Below are 17,052 nucleotides of genomic sequence, written 5' to 3'. Positions count from 1 at the left end.
TGCGGAGTACAAACTGAATGGGGAAGACCAGGTGGTTTCTTCTTCATCACAGATCCAGTACTTCTAAACGCTGCAACCCATTGGAGTACAGTATTTCGATCAGGCACTGCACCTCGACGTTCAACTCTAAAATTTTGATGGAAAAGACGTTGCACTGTGACTACGGAATCATTGTTTCTAAAGTACTGCTCGACAACAAACACACGATGCTCTATGCTCCGAACACTCCATAGTGACTGAAACTGCATTGTATGGGCAGTCTGCCAACATTCATTCAAGGTCAATACCCCCCTCGTACTAGCGGTTCAAAAATCATGTGTTTCCTCTGCTCCATTTACAGTTATCCCCCACATCTTAGCCAATTTTGACGAAGCAGCAGCAGCAGCATTGCTCTTCCCGAGAGAAACGGTGTACAGAAGGATGTTGACTTAAAAGTAGAGCATATTAAACAAAATGTTGCTATTTTGCTAAAAATCAAGTCTTTTACTGCAAGGATGAGAACTTGTCATCTTGGCATAATAAATAATTAGGAATGTGACAAATAAGGACTCATTTTTGCATTTAATATTTCACAATATTTTATAATGATTGCGCATGTACTCATAAAACAGATTACCACAAACCTGAGAAAATACAGAGGTCGAAATGTCAGGACAGTCTTATAAGAATCAGTTCATATAAACAGGGCACAAAGTGAATATAAACACAGTATAAACATGTAAAATTTGTCTTTTGCAATGTCTTACATTTTTAAAAAGTGATTCCAAACCCAATTCACCTATGTCCTATACTTTTTAACACATTACAGCTCATTTTTTGCCTTTCAACTACTCTTCCTGCTATACTTTCTTTTGTTTAAGTTTCTTTACAGTCTCATGCAGTGCTGAACTGGTACACCATTGTGTGTGAGTATCTGCGTCCAGGATTCAGTATGCTATTTGGGAAGTTTTTCTGTAATAAAATCAAAATAAACACTCAATACTTTCCACACAAGAATTAGTTTTTTCTGTACACATTTTATAGACTATAGAGAAATAACAAATTAACTTACAGAGTAAGCAGGAAGAAATCACAACTGGAACTGACAATTTTAAAGCGGCATTTGGAACCTTAAGATATTCTACAATACAGTTTTGAAACATTCTCTGCAGTATGGTAATAAAATTACTTATCGTTACTCACATGGTTCACAGCATCTGGATAATTCTGTGTCTCAAGACAGAGTGCACCATACTTGTTGTACTGTGCACCATCTTTTCCAATTACTACTGTATTTGGATCAGTTGTTCCTTCTTCTGGAAGCCCACCTGCTGTGTAAAACTGCACTCCAGGCTGATCAGAATGGACTTCCAAAACACGGCCAGAATCTGGATGCACAACCCTGCACAAGAAAATTTTGGAAATGGAATGAGTTAATTAAAGAGTTCAGAGAGTGACTGCTTTCAGCCACAGCTATGAAGAAAGGGACAACACTAATGGTCTGAAAATTCTATTTTTGTTCATAGTATTCTGATCACTGACTTACTTGTCTTATCAGGCATGTGGGGCAATGGTCATACATTTGCTTGTGGACTGGCCTCTAATATCATAAATCACATTTTCCAGCAGCATTTCAGTTCTAGGAATAGCCTTTAAATGGTATGCATCTTACAATTTCATAAAGCTGTAGAGTGACTTTAATTTTTATCACTGTGAAACTTTTTATGTACAGAGAAACTGACTCAGCAGATAAAAATCCACATTTAGTTGTTTACTCACAATATTTTCACACCATCAGTCCTAAGACAAATCTGTTTAACTGCATAATGGACCTGTTCCATTCTACTAGATATTTTGTTTTTGTATGCCTGCTTTACTCTGATGTACATACATATATCTACTGTATTTTGCCTATATTTAGTGATGCTAAAAGTGAAGTTCACCCATATTGGTCAATTATTCAGGCAGCCAATATAAACTATAGATCATTTTTTTTGTTTATATACTTCATTTTAGCCACTTAGTCCATGATAGTTGACACAAGCAGATATGTATGGTCATATGAATTGCATACCATTTTGCAGGTGATAATTTTTCGAAATAGGGGAAAAATTATAAAATGTTATATGATATTAAAAAAGTCTGGCTAAATTAAAACTGCATGCCCTTCTGAATACTGCTAGAAGAACAATGCATTGGAAAGTGAAAGAAGCCATTGTAATATTAACAGTGTGTTGCAGTTTCCTTGTGCATTGTGTACCATTACCTTGCAACAAATGTCATCCCGCAAACACTGGCCTGGTTGACACACAGATTGTTGTCATACCCGCCAGAAACTTGAGGAAGAACATCTCCCAGACGACGTGGTATTCTCAAGTCCAGAAGAGTGCCACCAACGTTCACAATCTCACCTGCATGAACAATATGAAAAATATAAGAATTTTAAAACCTCTTTGGGAAGCGCATAGCATATTTGCCAGGCTGATTCACAAAGAGGAATTTCATTTTCATTAAACAAAAAGCCAAATTAGGAGAGATAAGAATTGTTAAGAAAACATACCTGTTGGAATCAGGTCAGAATCAACTGGAGTGTACTTGTTTGCATTAATGGAAACAATGTGCTGATTTATCCCACTTACACCGGCAGACTGAAATAAAAAATTTTCTTTTAAAATCATGTTAACATTATACTGCATTATAATATTAAACATTTCCCAATTTTTCAAATCTCAGCCAACAAAAGTAGTAAAAATAAATGACAGCACTTTGCAAGTAAAAGATAAAACTGTCTTCAGTGTCAAAACTGGTTTGATGTCTAGGGTGTTTTATTAGGACTGGTCGTATTGGAAGTAGTACGTCCCTACTTTGACCTGACTTACCCTGTAAGTTATAGAGGAACCTAAGGCTTGTTGTGGACTCCGAACCACATTACAGCTGCCATAGCAAGTGGCAAAAAACAATCCAAGGACTGACTGAGGGCTAACTCGAGACATTTGCATTTGTTATTTAGATACTTACCTACTTAGGACTAACTGAAAATTAAAAGTCATAAGGCCCTCCTACTGAAAGTTACGACTTCCGGTACACTTTTGAACTTCAGAGACATACGCACAATAGCATCAACTACAGTCTATTTTAACAAACTGAACAATGTATGACTATTACATGTTGTCCACTGCCATTCTCTATGTGGTATTTATTTTCCATCAACCATGGAGGCAAAATGTTAAAACCTTGACTATGGATAAGCACTGCCAGAATAAACGTCGACTTCTCCTTATGCTCACCTTCCTAACAAGGTATTGAGATGAACAAGTTGCACATATGTTCACCAAACGTGGACATCAAAGGGAGGGCATAGTGGGTGTCAGGAGTTGGAATAGTGACATAGGACCAACAACAGATCATAAGTCTGGTTGGTTGGCAGCAAGTACATAAGGAATTTATAGGGTCAGTTCTCAAGATATTGTGCACAACATTGAAACAATAATGCTGAACACCTGGCATTACACCATTAACTAGAGAAGCGTTCACATTTATTGCCAAAGTTTCAAGCACTCCTAAAAACAGTGGAACTCACTGTACTAGGTATGGAGAGCTGGCTAAAACCTGAAAGTCACAGCAGGGAGATTTTTTTACAGCAGACCAAATCTTTATATTGAAAGGATGAAGGCTAATGATAGTCGACAGTCTGTACTCATTGCAGTAAACCAGATCCACTGAGATTGAATCACAGCTGCATGTGAGACTGTGTGAACAAGACTTGGTACCAAAGGAGGGCATAAAATTGCAACTGGATCTCCCTATCCACTACCAGACTCACTCCCAGGTGTAACTGAAAACTCTCAAGCACGAGGGCTGTTCAATAAGTAATGCAACACATTTTTTTTCTCGGCCAATTTTGGTTGAAAAAACTGGAAATTTCTTGTGGAATATTTTCAAACATTCCCGCTTCGTCTCGTATAGTTTCATTGACTTCCGACAGGTGGCAGCGCTGTACGGAGCTGTTAAAATGGCGTCTGTAACGGATGTGCGTTGCAAACAACGGGCAGTGATCGAGTTTCTTTTGGCGGAAAACCAGGGCATCTCAGATATTCATAGGCGCTTGCAGAATGTCTACGGTGATCTGGCAGTGGACAAAAGCACGGTGAGTCGTTGGGCAAAGCGTGTGTCATCATCGCCGCAAGATCAAGCAAGACTGTCTGATCTCCCGCGTGCGGGCCGGCCGTGCGCAGCTGTGACTCCTGCAATGGCGGAGCGTGCGAACACACTCGTTCGAGATGATCGACGGATCACCATCAAACAACTCAGAGCTCAACTTGACATCTCTGTGTCTTCACTTCAGCGTGTTCGTAGGCACAAAAATCAGAATGAACTTCTCCTTCTTCATGACAACGCAAGACCTCACACAAGTCTTCGCACCCGAGAGGAGCTCACAAAACTTCAGTGGACTGTTCTTCCTCATGCACCCTACAGCCCCGATCTCGCACCGTCGGATTTCCATATGTTTGGCCCAATGAAGGACGCAATCCGTGGGAGGCACTACGCGGATGATGAAGAAGTTATTGATGCAGTACGACGTTGGCTCCGACATCGACCAGTGGAATGGTACCGTGCAGGCATACAGGCCCTCATTTCAAGGTGGCGTAAGGCCGTAGCATTGAATGGAGATTACGTTGAAAAATAGTGTTGTGTAGCTAAAAGATTGGGGAATAACCTGGTGTATTTCAATGCTGAATAAAACAACCCCTGTTTCAGAAAAAAAATGTGTTGCATTACTTATTGAACTGCCCTCGTATATGTGTACCCCAATCATTCTGGAGGACACCTAATCAACCAACACTCACTCGGAACAATTACAGTATTGTAACAGATGGGCATGACGAAATATCTTGCAAAACAATATAAAATGGTTTATATGGAAACTACTTGGTAAACCCACTGTTAAAGGAAATATATTAGAGCTAATAGCAAAAACTATACCAGCTCTTTTTGAGGTTGTCCACACTGAAGCTTTTATAACTGATCGTGTGACAGTGGTAGGGACCGTGATTACCAAAGTACAAAGGAAGCATTTGTATGTTCCATACTCACTCCCAGCGGTAGCACTGTTTTTAGTGCAAATGAAAGAGGCAGTAGTTTCATACTTGAAGATGTAAGAGCACTTTAAATGTTTTGCTGTGGGCATTAGCATTTAGAGGAATTGTGTCTCTGGTTTAAAAGAATAATGGAACAAGCAGTTGATAGGTAGGTTTCTAATACAACAGTTCATGACAGGAGGAATACACTCTCAGTAAAGAAACAGACTACAGCACAGAAGGTGAAATGAAGCATAGGGCTATAGGTAGATATATGCCGAATGAAACGTATTTTGCTGCCAAAATGGCAATGGGTGCAGCTTTCAATGAGTACTGAATCAGAATCATATCTAAAGACCATATTTCTGTCATATGTTAAAGCAGTCAGTGGCAATGAAGTTGCATGTTCAGACACTCGAGGATGACAAGAAATGAAATTTAGGGTAACAAAGCAAAAGCATATATATGAAATTCCATTTTTAAATGTCCCTTTATGAAGGAAGATCCATGAGGACACCACAGTTTACATCTTGCACTGCTACAAAAGGGAATGACTTAGCTATTAGTGTTAGCGACATTGAGAAACAGCTGAATTTGTTAAAACTGAACATGGTCTCTGGCCTTAAGGAGCATCAGATTCAATCTGAAATTTGCAACCAAGTTAGACACTATCTTGACCATAATGCACGAAAGCTCATGTGCCTGGTGGTTGGAAAAAAGCACAGGTCACTTTTCTTCAAGACAGGTAGCTGAATTTTTAAACAAAACTACTATTCTGTATTACTTACATCCTTTCATTGAAGAACCTTACATCATATTCTGAGATCTAACATAATGAGGTTTCTTGACTGGAATGGACTCCTCCACATTGACTGGGCAGGACAGGGAACACAATGATCATGCGAAAACCAGTGTCTACTTTTCTCGCTTGACATCCTGAAAATCATGGATCAACACAATCAGATCAATGATGTACAACTTCTTAACTTCCAAAAAGCATTTGACTCAATCGTATCACATCAACACTTACAAATGTTGTCTCTGATGCAGAGTGGTCAGTGCGTCTGACAGCCAATGCTAGGTACAAATTCCCAGTACTGCCAGTTTTCTTTATCCTTTTTCGCCCCACTGGTGGGAGGACTTAAACGGGATGCACTTAGCCCCTCGAGACCATCAGAAAAACTACTTGTGTCAGAGGTAGTGGCTCCATCATCAAGAAAGCCAATAATGACTGGCCCCATATGTCTCCATTCTGCATCTGAATGGTGCCATGCGGCAAAGGACAGCATGGCAGGTAGTTGGCATCGTGCTGTTCTCTAGCCCTAATCACAGAACTACTTTCTGTAATCACATAGGCTAACAACTGAAATTGGGAGTAACTGGTAGGGACAACATAGCATGTTATTTTGGATGGTGAGTCACTGACAGCTGTACACGTTCTTTCTGCACATGTACACAATTTTGAACAATTCCGACAGGTGGCAGAGCTGTAGTCATCAAAATAGTATCTACATGAGACACTCGTTACAAGCAATATGCTGCAATTGAATTCTTGGTTGCAGGAAAAGGAATTATGATGAACATCCGTAAATGTTTTTGTGTGGCACTAAAGTAAAGATGATGGGTTAAGGTAAAGAAAGTTAAAGTGCTAAGAAATGTCACAATGACCTGTCACAGCCCATTACCGACATGGTGAATTGTCATTATTCATGCAGACTGCTGCATCACACGATGACAATAGGCTCTACAGCTATCGGTGTGCATCAGAAAAGCATGTGCAATGATCGAGCGAGACTTGGAAATTCCTGGACGGAGAAATACATAAAATAAGGAAAAGGCAATTAATCACCTATAGTGTACCAACACATGGAGCACAGAGACACATGACAGGAAACAGCATTCACACTGGCTTTTGAGTTCTTGTTCTTTTTCTAGCAAAAGTACACACATTCACACACACAACCACACAGACATCCAAATGTGCATGCCCATGATGAAGATGGGGATGGAGTAAGGAAGGATGCAAAGAGAGGGTAGTGGAAAAGAGGCATGTCTTTGGACAGCTGGAGCCCATGGCCGCACAAGAAGATGAAAGGAGTACAGAGGGTAGAGCACAAAAACATATAGGGAGAGGGGGATAGGAAGAAGGGAAAGAAAGGGGAGAGAAAGGTGGAAATGAACGGGGGGGGGGGGAGGGAGAGAGAGGGACACACACACACACACGAACTGGGGGGGGAGGGGGGTGATGGTGGGAGAAGGGAGTAACAACATCTGGACAGGGTGAGGTGAGACTGGTATGGAGAGAAGGGAAAAGGTAAGTAAAGTGAGGCAGTGGAACAGTTTAACAGAGGTCTAGGCTAGGGGGATTGTGACAACACAGGAAATGCTGGAGAGAGAATTCCCATTTGCCCTGTTCAGTGAAACATTTGCTGGAAGGGAGTATCCAAATGTCCAGCATAGTGAATTAGCTGTTGAAGTTATTTGTGTTGTGGCGTGCAGCACATTCGGCAACTGGATGGTCAGGTTCACAGATTGTCGACTACAAGGTCATTAGAGACGGAGCACAAGCTTGGATTAGGAAAGGATGGAGAAGGAAAGTTGCCGTGCCCTTTCGAAGGAAGCATCTTGGCATTCGCCTTATGTGATTTAGGTAAATCATGGAAAACAGAAATCAGAATAGCCAGATGTGGGTTTGAACTATCTTCCTTCCAAATGTGAGTCCAGTGTTTGTTTTGTTTTAGGGTGCAAAAACAACTAGAGTCATACACGCCCAAGTCAAAACTGTAGATGAAGACAAACAGGCGTTGAAAACGACTACATGTCAATCCCAACCAATGGAAGAGAAGACAGGTAAAAACAGGGACGTAGAGAAAGATCTATAAAATATGCCATAGAAAAACAGAGGTCCAGCACTAAAAATTAAATGGCCTTCATCATATTGCTACGACAGATAACAAGTAAAATGTGCTCGACAGCCTGTGTCATTCGCTAACACGGCCGATAACTAAACTGCAAACACAAACAGGAATGTAAGTTCTTAAAAAAAGGACATTTCATCAGGAAATAGCGGACTGTCAAAAGTTGAGTGCAATGTGCACAAAGTGGTGGGGGAGTACCACTTAACAAATGGCAATGGCTAAAAAGACAGTGCTCAATGCGCAACCTAGTTTAAATGATCTCACTGCGAAAGAGCCGAGAGGAGGTCATCTAACCTGCTGGGAGAGTCTTAATAACCCAGAGCTTGTTCCCATGAAGAGGACCAGTGGTGGTGCCAAAGTGACACCACCTCCTGACGGCAACACAGATCATCGGAGGGATGTAAGAACTAGCAGGCCTTGGCAACAGTGTCAGCGGTTTCATTTCCTGTCAGACCGACATGACCTGCAGAGCCCAAACGAACATCACAGTGGCTCCACCAAGAGTGAGCAAGCAATATCTTTCCTGGACCTTGTAATGGTCGCCTAGTCGTAGATATTGCTATAATCGCACTATTTCACTCCCATTTACGGAGCTTGGTAGCACTTGATGTTAGGTTGGCGCCATTAAAATGCATTGTGGTAATCGCTGCTGCTTGCTGGATCGCTGCTGGTGCTGGCTCTAAATCTGGTTTTCTAGGGTTAAAAAGATGAGGTCCTGTGTTTTTGATGTGCTTTTGATGATAAATAATGAGCAAAACCAACAAATATTTAAACTTCAAATATTTATTACTCTGGTGGCCATCTTAATTCCACTGTCCACCAAAGACCATGACACAACACAAAGTAGTACTTCTTTTACATGTTCTTAGCATTGTTTAGCCATCTCGAACAATAACACACATACACACTTTACCAAAGTGACATTCCGACTGCGCTCCCGACCCTTCTTGCTGCTTGTATTTATAACCTTGTCAAAGAACTACTAAAAAGAGATATAGTTTATAAGTCACATGTACATCTGTTATCGTAATTTGTGCAGAAAAGTTATTAATTTATATCAAGTGACATAATTTAACAGGTTATTAAAATAACAGACAGGTGTGTTGACTTGACAGAATAATTCTTTGTTACAAAAGGGCTGTTTTTTAGAAGTTTGTCAGTTGACTTCTCTAATTTGCATAAATAAGTAAATAACATGAATAATTCAAGAATTACATTGGTTTTCGTCTAAAATAGGAGTGTTTACGTAAATACTGAGTGAAAACGGTCCTAGTGAACAAATAGGTTTCACTGGGTGATTTTTATTTAAGGAGATCCAAAATACCGAAGTTGGCCACTATTTTTCGTACTTCATATTAATTATTTAAAATGAACTTAGTGTTTTTACATGATGACATTTGCTGTATCAGTGATCAAGTGATATTAACTTTTGTGTGGGTCAGTTATTCAGTATAATTTAATAGGTTGACTGTTTATGGAAACATGTTATGCAATCATTGTTAACATTTACAATAACTTTTCTATAATCATAAATACCCGTTAAACTGGTTGAATTTGGAGGGTATCGCATACTTCGGTAAAGTAAAGCCTTTAATAGGTTCCGTTACAGCCTCTTGCACTAAGGTATGGACGGTGTACAATACACAGGGGCTTTGAAGGGCACAGAGAGCCTGAGCAGATTACACAATTGAAAAGCCTGTGTCGTCGGATGTACTGTGTGGCCTGATACAGGGCAAAGAGCTCTGCTGTAAATACTGAGCAGTTTTGGAAGCTGATACCAAAAAATGTCGGCTCCAATGACAAAGGCACACCTGACACCACGGTCAGTCCAAGAGCCATCAGTGTACACAAAAATTCAATCGCGAAGTTCCACGCAAAGGTCATGAAACTGACGGTGATAGAGCGAGGCTGGAGTAGTGACCTTAGGAAGCGAACGAAGGCCAAGGTGAACACGGGCCGCCACACGAAGCCCAGGTGGTGAAGAGTTTACTCCCACCAGGAAAGTTGCAGGTAACATGAAGTTAAGCTGCCAGAGCAAGAGCTGAAAGCGAACTTCAGGAGGTAACACCCATACTGGCCATCAAACGAGTCTTCGAAGGAGGCATAGGATGGGTGGCCACGCATGGCAGACAAACAGCATGGATATTTGCTGAGGAGAAAGTCACAGCGGTAGGACAGTGGTAGTTCGGCAGCTTCTGCATACACACACACAACAGGGCTGGTGTGAAAGGTGCCAGTGGGCAAACGGATGCCATGATGGTGGTTAGCATTGAAACAGCGTAAGAGGGATGGATATGCAGATGCATAAACAAAATACTCGTAGTCTAATTGCGAATGGACAAGGGACCAGTACAAACTGAGGAGGGTCGTTCGATCTGCTCCCCACGAAGTAGCGGTGCGGACATTTAGGACACTGAGGGTCCACATACAGTGGGCTGCCAGGAAAGAGGTTGGGAGGACCAAGAAGTTTCCTATCGAGCAAGAGCCCCAGGAATTTCAGGTGTTGGAGATAGCAATAGGGTCCATGATGACATCGTCTGCTACTGTCAGGATGGAAATTGGGGAATGGATCTTGGTCCCAGAGAGCTGTCGGAGGTTGGCCTACATGACGGAAGAGAGAGTGCAACTGTTAAAAGAACTGGTGAATGAAATCCAACTAGCTTTTTGTTATACCGAAGAATGCAACAACACTGTGCATACAACTGCTTATAATGATTGCAGTTTGCCATCATAGAATTACGGTTAAATATGCAGAGAGCACGTCTCCACGTGTGAATTGCGTCGTGGCATGCCTCAGTCCACCGAGGGACTGGGACGTACTGTGGTAAAGAGGAAGTGCGAGGAATGGAAAGTTGTGCAGTGGTAAGGATAATGTGTGTAAGATATTCTACTTGGTCATCACAATTGGGAAAATGTTGTTTGTTGAGGGTCACCAGGGAGCAGTAAAGCCTCCAGTTGGCCTTAATAAGATGCCATTTGGATGTGCATATAGGAGGGCAAGGAGACAGCAAACGGATAGCACACGGGAAATGGTCGCTCAAGTATGTGTCAGAGAGAACGGACCACTTGAGGCGATGGGCAAGCTGGGCAGTGCAGAAGGATAGGTCCAAATGGGAAAAGGTATGCGTGGAGCCCGAAAGGAACGTGGGTGCTCCCGTCTTACGGCAGACGAGGTTAAGTTGATTGAGAAGGTAAGCCAAGAGGGCACCTCTTGGACAGATTCTGGCAGAACCCCGAAGGGGATGGTGTGCATTAAAGTCAATGAGCAGCGGAAAGGGGTGAGGTAGCTGCCTAATAAGCTGGAGGAAGTCTGCCCTGGTGACATCGTATGACAGAGGGATGTAAACGGTACAAAGAGATAAAGTCAGGCGTGGGAAAAAAAAGGCAAACTGCAACAGCCTGAAGGCGGGTAGTCAGGGAGATGGGTTGACTACAAACGTCATTCTGTATGAGCAGCATGACGCCCTATGAGATGGAATGCCGTACTCGTACTCGGGGGGTTAAGATCAAAACAGACTGGGAAGAAACACGGAAGCTCAAAGTGGTTGTGAGGATGCAATTTTATTTCCTGAAGGCAGAGAACAAGTGGACGCTGCGATTCTAAGTGCAGCTGTAAATCCTCTTTGTTGGATCAAAGACCATGAACGTTCCATTGGAGGTGGAGCAGAGACATGACGAGAAAAAATGAAGGGGTGTCGTCTCGGCAGCTGCCAAGTGGCAACCTTTGAAGACTCCCCACTACAGCACACAGAGGCAAGAGGATCTTGCTCCATGAGGTCTACAGAAGCATTGACATTTTCCTTCTGTCGGCCTGCGGAGTCCACAGCAGAAAAACGGTTCATGGTGCTCACCAGCAACATGGACGTCAGGTGGGCGAGGGTGTCACATGGAGACACTGTCGAAGAGGATCTCCGAGTTGGGCCCTGGTGCCTTTGTTTGACTTCTTGGAGCCTTTCTGGTTGTCAGAGGTTGGCTGTAGAGACGTAGGAAGTCTTCACGGAAGTATTTCTTCTGTCCTTTCTGGCCTGGCGGTTGTGTAGCTGGTGACTTTGCTCCATGAGGTAAAAGTTTGGTGGCGTGTTGCACAGCTGGACGAGGAGACGTGGATGTTACCATGACGGTGGGCGATTTTACAACTGCGCTGCTAATTTTGAGGTCACATGTCTATGTGGTCATGTCATTTGTGGAGCGAGATGTAGCAAGAACAGCACTGTAGGTTCCAGATGGTAGAATGCAGGGTTTCCGACTAGCCAACACCTTGCGAGCGACCAGGTAAGGCACTTTTTCCTTCACTCATTTCCCGGACAGGCCGGTCATTCAGATACACAGGACAATCACAGGAGGCGGCGGTGGCAGCATGGTTGCCATTGCAGTTGATGCACTGGAGAGAAGGAACCAGACAATCGCCCTCGTGAGCATCCCTACCACAGGTTACATATTTGGCTGGCTGTCAACAGGACTCTTTAGTGTGGTTGTTAAGGATGAAAATGGTAGCAGCACATCGGGTTTGGAATACACAGTCTGACTGTGATAACTTCATAACCTGCTTTGACCTTTGCCAGATGAACCACTCTATCAAAAGTGAGAAAGAGTGCATGTGGGCACTAAGGAGGCATCTACTTTTTCACCACCCAATGGACTGCTATGACACTCTGATCACAGAGGTACATTTGGATTTCTCCCTCAGTTAGACATGAATTGAGGCAACCTAGTGTGGGCTTTGCCTGTACCAGGGGCTATGTACGAACCCTACCTGTCATCCCGGGGCTGGGAATTATGCATTACCAAGCCACCTGTTACATGTCAGACACATGGGAAGGCCTTCAGGAGCATGCAGGGAGGAAGAAGAAAAAGAGAAACCTCAAAAGCCAAAACGGAAGAATGATAGGAGGAGGTGAATGAAGAAAGAGAAAAGGAATAAAAAACAGTGGAGAGTATTTTGATATTGACTACCGAAAACGCAGAATACATTTCCAAAAACAGCCCAGACATGTTCCCCAAGGAATAAGGAAAAGAACAGCAAGAGTATAAACATGCAGCATGGAAGGGAAAATATGCTGCAAAGGCTTGGGCCCCGTGGTAGCCAAGCATGAACCCGCCAAAGGAGGGTGAGCCCCCAGCGGGGGGCACGGGGTGGGGGTGAGTCCAGTGTGTTAACCACGGAGAAGCCCCACTCGGTGGTATAACAAGTAACCAACTGTCTACTCACATGAATGCTGTTTGTCACAATTTGACGGTGACCAAACTTCATCATTCAGTTGCTGAACGTGCTGCACAACATGCCTAAACATCTGCCAATCTGTTCCCACTGCCTCACCTTACCTATTCCCTTCTGTCTTCTGTCCACAACACTGCCTCCCCTCCATCTCATGCACTGGCTTCTTCCAACACTCTTCCCTCCCCATCCCCTTTTGTCTTGTGTGGACAGGCAGGCATCTGCCAAAAGACACGCTTCTATCCCAGTACCCCATCTTTGCATCCTTCCCTACCTCCTCCCTAACTCCATCTGCTAATGCACCTGCTTTCAATAATTGATTATCAGTCTTGCTGTAGCCACGGGAGTGCAACATTTGTTCGTGTGTGTTAATGTGTATATTTTTGCTAGAAAAAAAGCAAGGATTCGAAAGATAGCGTGAATGCTGTTTCCTGTTACGTGTGTCTGTGCTCCATGTATCAGTCTGCTATACGTAAGTGGTTGCCTTTCCCCTATTTTACAGACAGACTCTTGGATATTCAAAGGTGTGCTGAAGATGAGTTCCACGAGTGTTCATAATAGACTACAAGAATAAAACCCATTTCATCTGAATCACTGGAGAACTTTGAGACAAACTGAGAGGCCTTTCCGTCGCTGATCCTTACTGGTGACAAGAACTGGGTGCATCATGTTCAGTTGGAAACAAAAATGCAGTCACTGGAGTGGCAATACCCTCAATCAACAAAAATGAAGAAATTCAAAGCAACTACCACTACTGGCAAAGTCACGTTGACAGTCTTTTCAGAGAGCAATGGTGCCGTTCAAGTGGAAGTGTCGCTGAAAGGCCCAACTATTAATTCAGAACAAATGTGAAGACTCAAACTCAAGAACCATTTTTGAAGTGTCCTGTCTGACAAGAATCCAAAAGAAATCTTGTTCCAACATGGTAATGCATGCCCACACACACATCTCAGAACTCGAGAACACATCTTCAAACTGGGTTGAACATCATTGCCTGAACCACCTTACAGTGCAGGCCTGGCTCCTCAGATTTCCATCTGCTAGGGACACACAAGGATTATTTATGCGGGACACACTTTGAGATGACGAAAGAATAATTCACAATGTGAAAACATGGCTACAAGCACAAGACTAGAACTTTTACCAATAGGAAATATATGCTCTTACACAACACTGGTGTAAGAACATAGAAAGTGAAACTATATAAAAATAGTAGATCTACAAGGGTTGATTAATTTTTCCATCAAATTCTCACACTTAAAAATATACATGTTCTGAGGGGGGGGGGGGGCATTACTTATTTCACAACCCTCGTAGAAGCAACTTCTGGTGTGACCCAGCCCAGAAAAATGTGTTGGGATCCTTTCTGTTTATGTTGTAAATTATATTGTAATGATCTGGCACACAATATTAATAGTAATGTCAGGCTTTTCATAGAAATATTTGGAAATATAAAACTGTATGTTTCACAAACTGCAGAAACTTTCATCGAGTTCCAATTTTCCAATTGGAATCAATAAACCTTCGCAATTAGCCAAGTATAAAGATTTGTGAGGATACGAAATAGAGTGATCACACAAGCTTAGCTTTAGATAAAGCGGGTGGCAGACTTCATTTTACTTTTAGCATACTGGGAAAGTGCAGTATATCTACATAGGAAACTGTTTACAAAACTCTCCTTTGACCCATCCTAGCATATTGTTCAACTGTGTGGGACTAACAGGAGTTGTTCAACAGTTTGTCTGATCCAGGGAGATCATTACAGAAAATCTGAAAAGCTATAATTGGCAGAAGCACTTTAAGATAGATGTCAGCTACCTCATGAAGAGTGCTTACAAAGTTTTGGTACCCATTATTAAGTGTGGAATCTAGAAATATACTACTGCTCACAATGGAAAGCAAATGCTTTGCTTTCACAACGACCACAAAAGCACATTAGACTAATTATAGCATGCACAGGGCATGGCTCAATATGTGATCGAAATAATAAGAAACCTTCATTGTGGTACAGTGGGAAGAAGCATTTTTAATAGTTTTTATATACATTTTCTGCAAATTAAAGCCAAAACCAAATTACATTGCACTGGCATTCCCAATGATACTCACTAAAATATGCACTGGGTTTATGGTGTTTGATGACTGACAAACAGCCAATACTGCCACGTGCTATGAATATTGATTGTGAGCTACCTATGTGTAAAGTAATTTTTAAGAGTAAAAACAATGTAATACCTTAAACAGACATCCTAAAAGAAAGAAAACAATAGAGGGATTTTATCATAAAATAGCTGGAGAAACCTATACACAATGAAAAGGATTCATGCTACATGGGATGTGTAATAACACTGTTCACGTTACGTCGCACTTCACTTAGCGTAGACCGGGACTGTGTCCTAGGCATGCCCGATGTTGACTGACTGCGCTCCGCCTGTCCTGCCGGAGTTGTTGTTGTTATTCTTGTTGTTACGCCGGCAGAGGTCGCGTCCGAATTCTCGCGTGCCCTCTGGTGGACGGGACTCTACTTGCGGCAACTACCGTCCATGACGCGCCGTGCCAATGTGCGCCTCCCGCGATCTTTCTGGTGGCTACTGCACTCCTCCTCCTTCGGGGGGTGAAGCCACTGTGATCCACTGCGTCGGAAGGTGGAGCGTCTGGCAGGAGCGATGACCTCCACATCCATGGGATGGCCGGAGTCGAGGGAATCTGCCAACCCTCGAGCCGGAACCTTCGAATACGGCTGGTAATAGGCTATCTTGCCTAAAAAAGCTTGTAACTCCTTCAGCGATGTGGGCCAAGGAAGGTTGACGATACCTTGGACCAAACTTCCTAGTGGCTGGATGCCATGCCGAGAGATGGTGTAGCCCACATACTCAATGGACGGTTGGAAGAAGGTTGACTTATGCAGGTTGCAACGCAAGCCCACAGACCTGAATTTGAGAAAGAGGGTGCGAAGGTTGTGCAAGTGGTTCGTCGTGCTGCGGCCCGTGACAATTATGTCATCCACGTAATTAAGACAATGAGGGATTGTCGACGTGACATGCTCAAGATAACGCTAGAATATCGCCGGGGCACTGGATATTCCAAAAGCCAACCGCTGGTATTGGTAAAGGCCAAACGGGGTGTTGACGACTGCCAGCCGTTTGGAGTCCTCATCAAGTGGTATCTGATGATAAGCCTCTGACAGATCGATTTTCGAAAAATAGTGGCCTCCCGCCACGGCGGAGAACAATTCATCAGCACGAGGCAAAGGATAGGTGTCCACCACCAATTGGGAATTAATGGTGGCCTTAAAATCGCCACAAAGACGTAATTTTCCCGAGGGCTTCTTGACAATAACGAGGGGCGAAGCCCACTCACTGGAAGAAATGGGAAGAACGACCCCTAGGGCTGTCAGCCGGTCTAGCTCCTCCTTTACCTGAGAGCGGAGAGCCAAGGGGATCTGCCTCGCGCGTAGAAAACGCGGGCGAGCCGACGCCTTCAACGTTAAGTGAGCTTCAAAATCTGAAACACGCCCCAGGCCCTCCTCAAAAATACCGGGAAAGTCTGAGATCAAAGATTCCAATGAGTGATAGGGAACGTCTTCGGAGACCAACTGTATGGTGTCAGCGATAGAAAAACCGAAAGCTTGAAAGGCATCCAGGCCAAAAAGGTTAGCGGAGCTCGCATCACTGACAACAATAAAAGTAATAGGCCGAGTGACTGATTTGTAAGTCACGTCGGTAGTGAATTGACCCAGTAGGGGAATGAACTGTTTACCATAACCGCGTAGACGCCGGTAAACTGGCGCCAACGGGGGCGATCCAAGGTTGGAATACGTTTGTGCATTCAACAACGAAACTGCCGCGCCCGTATCGACTTGCAG

The 17,052-nt window shown here is 43.2% G+C and overlaps 1 protein-coding gene across 1 annotated transcript in view; it reads right to left on the bottom strand.

The window, feature by feature from the left end:
• Positions 1 to 560: 560 nt before the first annotated feature.
• The window catches only part of LOC126100899 (galactose mutarotase-like), a 39,362-nt gene continuing 22,870 nt past the window's right edge, over positions 561 to 17,052 (bottom strand). The window contains exons 4-7 of the mRNA XM_049911565.1: positions 2,540 to 2,627; positions 2,246 to 2,390; positions 1,183 to 1,381; positions 561 to 951 (exon numbers count right to left, since the gene is read on the bottom strand). Of these exons, the coding sequence (XP_049767522.1) occupies positions 874 to 951; positions 1,183 to 1,381; positions 2,246 to 2,390; positions 2,540 to 2,627 (510 nt within the window). The 3' untranslated portion in view covers positions 561 to 873. The remainder of the gene's footprint in view (positions 952 to 1,182; positions 1,382 to 2,245; positions 2,391 to 2,539; positions 2,628 to 17,052) is intronic.

Source organism: Schistocerca cancellata, chromosome 9 (assembly GCF_023864275.1).
Source record: "Schistocerca cancellata isolate TAMUIC-IGC-003103 chromosome 9, iqSchCanc2.1, whole genome shotgun sequence".
Classification (NCBI taxonomy): domain Eukaryota; kingdom Metazoa; phylum Arthropoda; class Insecta; order Orthoptera; family Acrididae; genus Schistocerca; species Schistocerca cancellata.
Note: the sequence above shows the minus strand (reverse complement) of the source record. Positions and strands in the feature narration are given on the sequence as shown.